Below are 12,937 nucleotides of genomic sequence, written 5' to 3'. Positions count from 1 at the left end.
CAAGAGAGCTGTTTGGTTCTGCACACATACATTGTATCTAGGATATACTGCGACATATTCAACATATATAGTACTGCTTGCCATCTAGGGGAGGGGGTGGAGGGAGAGAGGGGAAAAATCGGAAAAGAAGTGAGTGCAAGGGATAATGTAAAAAAATTACCCTGGCATGGGTTCTGTCAATAAAAAGTTATTATAATTTAAAAAAATATATTCCACATTAAAAAAAAAAAAAAGAAATGTCTTTCCTCCTTGGCTTCTCTGACATCTCACCATAATAGTTCTCCTGCTTCTTGACAGATCCTTCTGGCTCATTCATGTGCAATTTTTTCCCTTCCTTCTCCTAAATCTGAGCCTTCTTCTGAGTTCTATCCTCAGTCTTCTTGATCTTTTTCCTCCCTCAACCTCCTCCCTCATGTACTTTCATGACTGTAACTACTCCAACTCTCACATCTTTAAGTCTCTATCCCAAGTTTTCCAACTACCACTTCTCATTTTACTCTCCAACTATTTAAAAGAAAATTCATCTACTGTTGGTGAAGTTGTGAACTGATTCAACCATTCTGGAAAGCAATCTGGACTTGTGCCCAAAGGGCTATAAAACTGTACAAACCCTTTGATCCAATAATACCATTATTAAGTCTGTAATCCAAAGAGATCTTAAAAAAGGAAAAGGCCCCAAAGGTACAAAAATATTTATAGCAGCTCTTTTTGTGGTGGCAAAGGTAGAAATTGAAGAGATGCCCACGAATTGAAGAGTGGTTGAACAGGTTGTAGTATAAAAATATAATGGAAGATTACTGTTCTTTAAGAAATAATAAGCACATAGGTTTCAGAAAAACCTGGAAAGACTTATAGGAACTGAAGCTAAATAAAATGAGTAGGTACACAGTAACAGAAACATTATGCAATGATCAACTATGATACACTTAGTTCTTTTCATCAATGCAATTATCCAAGACAACTCCAAGCAATTCATGATGCAAAATATCAGCCACATGCTAAGAAAAAACTATGAAGATTAAATGTAGATTAAAGCATACCATTTTCATTTTTTTTTCTTTCTTATGATTTTTCTTTCCCTTTTGTTCTGAATCTTCTTTCACAACATGACTAATGTAGAAATATTTTTAACATGACTGTACATATATAACTTTTATCAGATTGCTTGCTATCTTGGGGAAATTAGAGAGGAAGAGAGAAAAATCTAGGGTTCAAAATCTTGTTGAAAATTATCTTCACATGTAATTGAAAAAAGATACTATTAAGTTAAAAAAAAAATCAGCTTCATCATCTTACCCCTCCCTGACTCTTCTTTCTGACTTCCCTATTCATCTCACTCACTAGGCCTTATCTTTGGCTCATCCTTCTCCTTTCACATCCAGTTACAATATCCAAGAGAATTTTTCCTTTTTAACAATCCTCATATCCACTCCTTGTTTTCTATTCCTACTGCTACCAGCCCAGAAAAGGAGTTCTTAATTGGGCTACTTGAATTTTCTTGTTTTTAATGTTTTGATAACTGTTTGAATATAACTGGTGTCTTTGCATGACTCTGCAAAGGAGTCCATAGGTTTTACTAGATCACCAAAAGGGCCAATGACAAAAAAAGGTTAAAAAACTACACTCAACCCCACCCCTTCCCCGAAGGCTTAATACGACAATGAAAAGAAGGATCATTGGCTTAGAAATAAGAGTGTATGAATTGCCAATTTACAGAAGTAGAACCATAGAATCATAGTTTGAAAGTATCTCTGAGATATCGGATGATATTGGTATGTTTACCTAATCAGAAATCCCATAAAATACAATATCCCAGGCAAGTGTTTACTCATGTTTTAGTTTAAGACCTCCAATGATTAAGAGCCCACTAACTTCTGAGGAAACCTCTTCCATTGCAAGATTGCTCTAATTGTTAAGAAATATGAGAACTTTAATTGAATTCTGCCTTTCCACAACTTCTCCTCTTTAGTCCTGTTTAATTTCGCTAAGGCCATACAAAATAAGTCTAATTCCATTTTCACAGGCCCTCCACATACCTAAAGGACTCATCATGTTGTTCACACCAAGTCTTCTTTTAGACTATCCCAAGGATCCCAAGATCCTTCAATAAATGCTCATGTAGCATACTGTCCAGCTTTCTTACTACCTTTGCTTTCTTCTTCTGGACATATTTCAATTTGGTGTCAATATTCTTCTTCAAATACAACATCCAGAATTAAACACAATTCTCCATGTGTGGTCCATCCAGGACAATAAACACAATCATACCATAAATCAGATTCTGCGCCTCTTCTAATACAGCTTAGGGTCACATTAGCTCTTTTGGCTTTTATATCATACTGCTGAATCATACTGAGTCTGCAATCCACTAAGACATGCAGTTATTTTTCATACAGATGGATCGAGCCATATTATGAAATTGTGTCACAACCATCTGCGTCTCAGTTTCCTCATCTGTAAAAAGAAGGCATTCCCAACTATTATGTTGGAAACTCCTTAAGAAGAAGAATTATGTTATTTTTATAATGGTACCCAGAAAAATTTCGTGGTTGAATTAGAAGACTGGATAGATTGTCAGTAATGACCAGTAACATGATCAGAGCATTAAATAAAGACTTAAGATAAATTTAGTAGCAGGAAACAAGACTAATTAGAGGGGTAGAGAATAGAAGCCAAAACTAGATAAAAGACAACTGCAAAATTCTCAGTGAACTGTGAGGGCCTAAACAAAGATAATAATAGCAGAAACATAGAATAAGACAAAATGGTCATAATATTATGAAGAAATTTTAAGATTAATAAAATATGTAAAAGAAGAGACAAGGCTTTAATAAGTAACAAGATTGATGATACCCAAAATAAGATCAAAATGGTTCGTGATTTAGACATAAAGGATGATATTATAAGCAAATTAGTAGAATAAGGGATAATCTACCTATCAGACTTGTGGAAAAGGGAGGAATTTATGGCCAAAGAACTAAAGAACATTATGAAATGCAAAATAGAGAATTTTGATTACATTAAATTAAAAAAGTTTTATATAAACAAAACCAATATAGCCGAGATTAGAGGAAAAGCAGAAAGCTGGGGAAAACAATTTTTAGAGCCAATGTTTGTAATAAATGTCTCATTTCTAAAATATATAAAGAATCAATTCAAATTTATAAGAATACAAGTGATTATCCAATTGGTAAATGGTCAAAGGATAAGAACATAAAATTTTGAGAAGAAATTAAAGTCATTTATACTCATACAGGGAAAAAAAAAAGTCCTCTAAATCACCACTGATCAGAGAAATGAAAATTAAGACAACTCTGAGGTATCACTTCACAACTCTCAGATTGCCTAAGATGACAGGAAAAGATAATGATGAATGTTGGAAGGGATGTGGGAAAACTGGGACATTAATGCATTGTTGGTGGAGTTATGAAATGATCCAACTATTCTAGAGAGCGATTTGAACTAAGCCCAAAAGGCTATAAAATTGTTCATACTCCTTAATTCAGCAGTGTCACTATTGTTTCTGTATCCCAAACAGATCATAAAAAAGAGAAAAGGATTCACATGTGCAAAAACCGTTTGAAGCAGTTTTGTAATGGCAAGGAACTGGAAATTGAGTGGAAGTTCATCAACTGGGGAATGGCTAAATAAGTTATTCATATGTATGAATGTAATGAATATTATTGTGCTGTAAGAAATGACATGCAGGCTGATTTCAGAAAGGCCTGGAAAGATTTATATGAACTGACACCGAGTAAAGTGAGCAAAACCAAAAGAATATTATACATAGCAACAATAATTTTGGGATGGAAAATGCTATCTACATCTAGAGAGAGAACTATAGAGACTGAATGTGGATCAAAGCATAATATTTTCACCATTTTTTTTGTGTTTTATTTGTTTGTTTTTTCTTTCTTGTTTCCCTTTTGATCTGATTTTTCTTGCACATCATGACAAATATAGAAATATGTTTTAAAAGATTGCACATATTTAACTTATATCAGATGGTTTGTTGTTTGGGAAAGGGAGAAGATAAAGCAGAAAGGAAGAAAAATTTAGAACACAAAATCTTACTAAAATGAATGTTGAAAACTACCTTTACATGTATTTTAAAAAATAAAATACTACTGAGAAAAAAGACTGATGGTGCCAATAAAAGAAAGAAGTCAGGACAACAAACAGATATGGAAACCATAAGAGGAGTATGATTAGTTCAGTTTTAGACATGAGGCGATACTGCAACAACAAGACTATACAATGATCAATTCTGGTGGACGTGGCTCTCTTCAACAATGAGATGATTCAAATCAATTCCAATTGTTCAGTGATGAAGCGAGCCATTTATACCCAAAGAGAGGAGGACCACAATATAGCATTCTCACTCTCTCTGTTGTTGTTTGCTTGCATTTTGTTTTCTTTCTCAGGTTTTATTTTTTCTTCCTTCTTGATCTGATTTGTCTTATGCAGCAAAATAACTGTATAAATATATATACATATATTGGATTTAACACATATTTTAATATATTTAACATGTATTGGACAACCTACTATCTAGGGGAAGGGGTGGGAGGAAGGAGGAGATAATTTAGAACAGAAGGCTTTGCAAGGGTCAATGTTGAAAAATTACCCATGCATATATTTTGTAAATAAAAAGCATTAAAAAAAAAAAAAAAAAAAGACATGAAGTGATAAACTATCAAACTGGTCCAACAAGCAGTTCAAAATATAAGCATAAAGCCTGAGAATTAAGAGCTAGAAATAGAGGTCAGTTTAGAATTTCTTAAACTCTGTGTACCATAAACTCTTTTGGCAATCAAGTGAAGCGTCTCAGAATTATATTTTAAATGTTTAAAATAAAATATTTTTCGTTGGTGTTACAAAGTAAACCAATTATGTTAAAATAGATATTAAATCATTTTTTCAAAAATTCATAGGCCTTCAGGTTAAGAACTCAACTGGGTTAAAGATGTGGGAATAAATGAGTGTCAGGGGCATAATCTTGATAGAGAAGAGAAGAAAAACAAAATATTTAGCAAGCAAGAAAAGAAGACACTGAGAGATAGAAAAGCAATAGTGCTGGAGATGGGGAAAAGGCAATATAATAAAGCATCTTCAACAATCAGCTGGATGAATTCAGAAAGTCCTAGAAAAACTTACATGAACTGATGCTAAGTAAGTAGAACCAAGAGAAGATCATATGTGATGATCAAATCTGATCAACTTGGCTCTTTTCAACAATGAAGCAATACAAGACAACCACAATAGACTTGTGATGGAGAGAGCCATCTGGATCCAGAAAGAGGTCTGTGGGGACTGAGTGTGTATTACAATATAATATTTTCATCTTTTTTTTTTTTAACTGATATTTGCTTGCTTTTTGTTTTTTTTTTTTCATTTTTTTCTGTTTTGAGCTGATTTTTCTTGTGCGGCATGATAAATGTAGAAATACATATAGAAGAAATGCACATGTTTAACATATATTGGATTACTTGCTGTCTAGGGGAGAGGAGTAGAGGAAAGGGAGGCAGAAAAATTTGAAACAAGGTTTTGCAAGGGTAAATGTTGAAAATTATCTTTGCATGTATTTTGAAAATAAAAAGCTGTTATTAAAAAAAAAAAGTAAAAATAAAAATTTTATGTGTCTTCAAAGACAAAGAGCAAGAGAAAGTGAAATGTGGTGGAGGATATCTGGGTTTTGAGCATGGGTAACAGATGAACACATGAATAGGAGTGGAGGGGGAAGATGGTGAGAATAATAGAAAGCTGAGGATTGATAAGGAAGATTTTCAACTGAATAAGAGGGTGACGGGCTTGAGAGAAGAAGATGGTGCAGAGATGTTCATCAAGTTGAAAATCCATTATCCTTCAAAATGGAAAAAGGAAAGAAAATTTAAACAGTATAGAAGTAATGGTCTGTAAAAGAAATAAAGGGGTAGAGAGACTGGAGATCACAGTAAAGATGAAGAGTAGGATTAAAGGTTACATGGAAGAGAAAAAATGGAATAACCAAAAAAATATGATCAAATAAAAGAATTTTAGAGTTCATAAATAAAGTTGTAGGAAATGGCAAGATCAAGGGATAACTATCTGTGTGCTGACGAGGTGTGGGGGAGGAGGTCATGGGAAATGAGTAAATTGAAATATTGGGAAGTTAGGTTGTTTGGGGAAATCTTAATGAATGTTGAAAGATGAAGAATGAGCTACTCATGGAAAAGGGTAGTAGACAAAAACTTATCTTGGCAGCATATGAAGCCATGACTGCTTTCCAACATTCCATTGTAAAGAATCCTTCCCCCCCCACCCCCACCCCCGCCCTTCCCTACCTCTACAGAAGTTACCTTAAGTTTTAAAATGTAGTATTAACTAAATTAGACTAATGGTCTGGGACAAAAGATTACCTTGGCAAGCTGAGGTTTCATTTTTCATGGAAGATGCCATGATTGGACTGGTGAAAGAACATGAAGCTCCTTGGTTCACATTAACACTGATATCATTAGTGGGGTTGTGCAAATGACATGTACAATAACATGGCAAGGGTACTTCAGTCTTTTTATTCAAGTTCTCCTCTCCTGGCTTTTCTAAAAATAAAAATAACACAAACAAGTGAAAATTCCTGCCAAAAAAAGACATGTTACATTTGCTAAATTCAATGCAATCCAGTAAGTCAAGAGCTGACACATGATTAATTAAAACATGCAATCAGATTTCTTAGTTCTATTAAAATGAAAGCAAGTAAAGGGATTTGAGCAAAAATCTAAAACAGTCCTTTCTTATTTGATGATATTTCCACAACCAACTAAGAATGTGACTTTGCTAATAGCAGCTAATTCATCCGTGAATGCTTGATAAATATTAAATAATAACGTAAGTCACAGAAAGAGTGAAAGCATTTCTACACATTAAGCTCTACACATTTTTGCATAAAAGTGTTTTAATATGCTAACATTTCAAATATAGCATTCTGAATCCACATTGGAATTTTCATTAATACACCCTATATTATAATCAGCAGCAATCTGGATCTAAAAAAAGAAAAAAAAAAAAAATCCAGATCTCAGATAAACCAAAACCCATTTTAATCACTATTTAAATTCAATAAAGTCACTGATATTTTCATGCCTAAATACACCACCACTAACAGATTATCTCTTCTATGTGATATTAAAAATGTAAAATTAAGACAACTGTCTTGCTTCATCTCTGTAATCCTATAGCTACTACTGTACATTGCACATAGTAGGCATTTAATAAATGTTTTCTCAATTTAATTAAATGAGAAAACTTCAGCTCAAAGAGTCACTTGCCTAAAGTTACTAGTGAATGTGATACAGCTAGGATTTGAGCCAAAATCTTGTAACTTTGATATGAGAAGAAACATTAATCCATTCTAGAAGCCAGTTTTCTAAATTTACCCATAGCCATAAATATTATTACTTTTGAATATTATAATCAGGAAGTTCAATTAAAATCATTTATTTATTGATGTGGAATGGATTTGGAGTCATAAATCATACCTTACTTTTATGAAAAAGAGGCAGATTATAAATAAGCAAATAAGTAAATACATAAGTTTGGAGATTTATTTCCAAAAAACCACTTCCAAGTTGTAACATATGTCTTGGTATCAGTAGGGACTCAATCTCCTACAGTCTCTCCATCTCATTAACATTCAGTGATAACACATCTTCATAGTAACAACTTGGAAGTATTGAAAAATCTTAATATGACCTTTAAATAATCAAAAAGATGATTTCAGTGACAGTTTTCTGTATGTACAATGACTATATATAGTACATAATATATATCATATACATCTGAGAAACCTAACTTTGTAAACAAAAGTTAATCAGCTGATTCCTAGATCATTCTAGAGAAACAGTAGTTCTTATTTCTTCAGTACTTCCAAAAATCCCTAATTCCATTCATGTGTATGTCCCCTTCTGCCAATAAATTCTATAACTTTTCCATATCCTACTACACTGTCCTTTTGAGTTATTCTGGCCAAAAAAATGCATCATCAGATAACCAATCCTCCAATGATGAGTCTTTGGAGTTAGCTGAGATCTTTTTCCACTGAAAAAGGGACAACTATTAGGCTGATATCTTAAGTCTTTCCAACATGGTAGCCCCAGCCCCAAATTTAATGCTAATGTTTGAGAAACCAGGGTCACCTCCATATCATACTGAATCATAAGTATAGGACTTTTAGAGAGGATTATCACTGATCATATTACTAGCAGTGATCCTCATCACACCATCACAAAAAAAAAATTATTAATTACCACTCCCTTACAGAGCCTTCTATATTTTACATTGTAGACATGAGGAACCTAAGATTCATAAACTTGTTCAAATTCACAAGTAAATATTAGAATCACAACTTGAATGCAGATCTTCTGAATCCAAGTACCACAGTTGTTTTCAAGTCAATATTCTGCTTCTGTATTATCATTCAGAAACTGAGGAGGAAATTGGAAGATATCTATAAGCTACTCACCACTGAGAGATTGCTGCCATGCCAAAGCAGAACAAAGTAAGGCCAAGCTTTTCCCACTTCCTGTGGGGCTCTCCAACAAACAATGTTGTTTACTGTTCAATCCTCTAACAATCTATGAATAAAAAATAAAATAAATGACATCAGCAACTTATATTAGTTCACCAGAACCTGCCTTCATCAAAAATGGGACTTAATCAGCAAGTAAGAAATAAAGGATCAGAGGGGAAAGTCATGTGTGCAGTAGAGAAGGAGATATCACCTTTTACCTCTGCCAGGATCTAAGCTTACATTTTGTATTGGAAGAGGAAGAATAAAAGCAAAATCATTCAATACCAAAGTATACAGATGGATGTGCTTCCAACAAAAACTAATAGTAGAAAATTATATTCTTTGTAATAAATGGCATAGTATACTGTTGAAAGAAATATATTCCATAAAACAGAAGCTCTAATTTATTCAAAAAATATTTTTTACAAAGTACTTTCACAGTCTTAGACCTGGTATCATCACAATTATAGCTTAGTAGTGATCAAAACTATTTTCTTCAATGAAAAGTGCTCAGAAGCAATGTTTACTGACTGACTGATCTTTTTTCCTCCATATTTTTCTCAATAATTCAAGGAATATTCTTGATCTGATTATTTTCTATAGAACTGAAGTAGAATATGTTAATAGACTCCTCATGTGCAGTGTGCATTCTGAATGTCTTCACTCTAATAACAATGTAAATGGTCTTCTGGAAACTACTTACAGAATTCATCATAGCAAGCTGTGATGGATAAGCTTTACAAGGGAAGTGAATCTTCACTCCACCAATAATGTATTCAGATTGTGTAGAAGACATTGTGATTTTTTTTTTTTTGCTTGTTTCAGAGTCCTTCCTGCAACACAAAATTTAAATGAGTACTAAAACACATTGACTTAACCAAAAAGAAAAGATAGGAACTGCATAAGATTACAAAAGGAATCTCAGAATACTTATCTGACAGATAAAGAAACCAGGCCCAGAGAGACCAAGTGATTTGTCCAGTGTTACAAGGTATTAAGTGATAGGCCTGATATTTTAAACCAGGTTTTGGGACACCAACCGCAGCTCTCTTTGTACTCTACAATACTGCCTCTCCAATTTGTTGGTCTGCCTCCACTGAAGTCCTGCTCCTTCATCTAATTTGGTAATCCTGGGTCCGTAATAAGTAGGTCACACAAATTTTGTAATAACTAGCAAAGTACTTTGTAGAGAGCGAAAAAAGGGAAAGCATGGAGAAATTCAGAGAGGTTAATTGCCAGATCTGCCTCAGAGTGATGAATTTTTCACCAGAGTAATTCTCAAAAACCTGTGCCAAATCACAAAAAATATATATATTTAAGATTTCATTTAGCAATAAAATGTATGAAATTCAGCTCCCAAAAATGTATTCTTCCCTTTTATTCTCTCACTTCTTCCAGAAGCAATAATGACATTGGGCAGCAGAAGTCTATGGTCTAACGATATATTGCCTACATGCAGCCTGAGAGAATTTCAAGACACTGCTTCCTAAACAGCAACCTACTGGAAGGGAAAGAGCATTCTGAATTCCCTAGGCAACATGATCTTGGACTCTAAACTTCTATCAGGGAAGAGAGATTTCTAAGAAAATACCAATCATGAGTTTCTCCATGAGTAACCCAAGTTCAATAGTTTCCAAAACACTAGATCTTCTCCAGAACAAGTAGTTCTTAACCTGACATTCTATGGACATTTTTTCCTTAAATATTTTATAACTGTATATTTTATAACACACTTGATTTCCTTTGGAATTCTATGCATTTTATTCTATGCATCTAAAAATCATGAAGGATCCATAGGTATTACTGGACTACAAGAATCCATGACCAAAAAAAAAAAAAAAAAAAGGTAAAGAATCTCTTTTTCAGAGAAATGTCCTAAAAGCATCCTCTTCCTTGAGACAATTCATCACAAAAGATTATCACTGAGCAAAAATTAAGAAGCAGTGAAGATTACAGCATCTGATAAACCCTGCACCACACCACAATCAGAGATGTGAGTTGATCCTCCTCACATAAGTTTTGGCCACTAGTTACCTGTGTATATGCTCTATTCTTCTCAATTTGGCCACACACTTTCCCTATGTGTCAACATCTCTCCTCATGACTTCTGTGTCTACTCTTCCTGTTGATGAGATATTTGTGGGGAAAAAGATACATACAAGTGGCAGGAAATTCAAAATCCTCTCTCCTTTTGGTGCAACACTACCATTTTCTGTAAGCACATTTGGTTTGAATTGTGACATCTGGTTCAATACTAAATATAATAGTAGGTATTCATGGCCTATACAGTTTAAGTGATGAGGATGGATTAAGCATCTTGAGACTGGAGTTGCTAACCTCCAGGGGATCTATCTTACAAATTAGGCAAATTCTTCATTATTGAAAGATTCTTAAAGTACTAGTTCTTATATTATTTCAATGGTGTTAGCTTTTAGACGATGAATGACAAAATAATTGATTTTAAAATACTGCTAATATTTTAAAAGGATCAATAAATCCAATGAAGGCTCTTTTTTTAATATATATATATATATATATATATATATATTTTTTTTTTTTTTTCCCCCCATACTGCTATAGTAATAGCCTTGCTACCCAGTATATGTTGTTTCCCCCAACAGAATTTAAGTTCTTTGAGGAACTGTTTCATTTTAGATTTGTAACCTTAAGCCAAATACAGAGTGTGGCTTATGATGGGTGCTTAATAAATGATTACTGATTAATAAATACAAGTTAATCCTTCATTCTTCTCTCTCACTTTCCTTCCCATATTCACTCTACTGCCAATACCCGTCAATCTTTCCAGTTTTTCCTGACAGCAAGCTTTGATTTGCTTTTTACAACTTCCATCCCTTGTTTCTGGTTCTGCAGTCTGAGGCCAAAAAAAAAAAAAAAAAAAAACCTCATCTCTTCCACATGAAGAGTGCTAAGATACTTAAAGATGGCTATTATATTCCCTCAAGTCTTTTCTTCTCCAGGATAATCACTTCTCCTAAGGCAAGGACTCAAAGACCTTCAGTACTTCAGATTTTCAGTGTCCCTCCAGTTCACCTTTTTCTCTCTAATCACACCACAATTATTCTAATCCAATCCTTCATCTTCTGCTGCTCAGACTACTGTTTACAGCTCCTTGATGGATATCCCTAACTCCATTCTCTCCCTTGTCTAATTTTTCTTCCATATAGAAGTCAAATCATCTCTAAAGTGCAGGTTTGGCTAGGTCATTCCCTGCTTGAAAAGTATCAATGTCTCCCCAATGCATCTAGGATAAAATAATTGGCATCTGGAGACCTTCACCATCAGACTCCGGCCTAATTCTTCGGATTTGTTTCACACTGTTCTTCCCAACTACTATAGACATCGTCCAAACTGGCTACTTGCTGATCCTTCATAGGAGGGGATCCATCTGACATTCTGCCTTTACCCTATCTATGCCTGGAATGATTTCCCCCACTTCTTGGCATTCCTACTTCTCTCCGAGACTTAAGTCAAGTGCCACTCCTTCAAGAGGCTTCCTCCCGATGGCCACAGAAGTGACAGCTCTCTGCACCCCCATGGATTTATTTTGTATTTATCAGTGAACTTGGGGTACCCTGCCGGGAGGGCAAAGGCTGCCTCACTTCTCTCTCCAGCGCCAGGGCCCTAGCAGAGTACCGACCCTCCCTGACAATCAGACGTTTTGATGAAATGACTGACAAGTCTTTGAAGGGGTTAGGAGATGTCCGCCTTGGTGATTTCATCAGCAAGGACGGGAACATCCTTCAGTGATTTGGGTCGGCAGCAAACGTGTGCAGACTCGCGGTTGGAGGGCCAGGAGCCTGGTCCATCCCTGCCTCCAAGGTGACCTCGCCCCAAACTCATAAAAGGTCTTCATAGAGATGGACAGAATTCACGCTCTCCCACCTCCAAAACCTCGCCTTCCTTTCCTTCACTCCCACCCCCGCCCTCTTTTTACTTGATCCCTCCACCTCCGTTCTTCCTCTCCTGCGGCCTGACCTCCCTCCGCGAGACTGGCTCGAGGGCGCGCTCGCGCGGCTTCGCTTCCAACCAGGTTTCAAATCCCCGCCACGTCACGCGCAGAGCCGCGGAAGCGCGAGGGGATGCGAGCGGTTCCCATCCTGCGGGGAGCTCAAGGAAGTACCAAGCCGAGGAGGAGCCCGCTGGGAGGCCCCGCACGAGGCGTCAGATCCGCGCGCGTTCCGAGATACGAGGGGACTCCTCAGTACCCAGCGGGAAAGACGCATCAGGGACCCGGTCGATCCCAGACCCTCCCCGTTGTCGACGCTTGGCCAGCAGTCCGCGGCTGCCCTACCGAAGCTCGCCGAACCCCTGGAAAGCGAATCTTCCCGGACACTTCCCGCCTCCCGCCTCCTAGGGCTTCCCACCGCCAAT

At 35.8% G+C, this 12,937-nt stretch overlaps 1 protein-coding gene across 5 annotated transcripts in view; it reads right to left on the bottom strand.

Annotated features, from left to right (window-relative positions):
- The window catches only part of BRIP1 (BRCA1 interacting protein C-terminal helicase 1), a 378,898-nt gene extending 365,996 nt beyond the window's left edge, over positions 1-12,902 (bottom strand). For 2 of the 5 annotated variants that reach the window (XM_031966523.1, XM_031966524.1), the window contains exon 1: positions 6,399-6,513. In XM_031966523.1, coding sequence (XP_031822383.1) covers positions 6,399-6,419 — 21 coding nt within the window. In that variant the 5' untranslated portion in view covers positions 6,420-6,513. Of the gene's footprint in view, positions 1-6,398; positions 6,579-8,497; positions 8,610-9,248; positions 9,379-10,579; positions 11,020-12,541 lie in introns of those variants that run through there. The other 3 variants (XM_031966520.1, XM_031966525.1, XM_031966521.1) reach the window with 3 other exon arrangements.
- Between the last annotated feature and the right edge of the window lie 35 nt (positions 12,903-12,937).

This window comes from Sarcophilus harrisii, chromosome 4, assembly GCF_902635505.1.
Source record: "Sarcophilus harrisii chromosome 4, mSarHar1.11, whole genome shotgun sequence".
In the NCBI taxonomy this organism is placed as follows: domain Eukaryota; kingdom Metazoa; phylum Chordata; class Mammalia; order Dasyuromorphia; family Dasyuridae; genus Sarcophilus; species Sarcophilus harrisii.
This window is presented reverse-complemented; position numbering and strand designations above follow the sequence as displayed.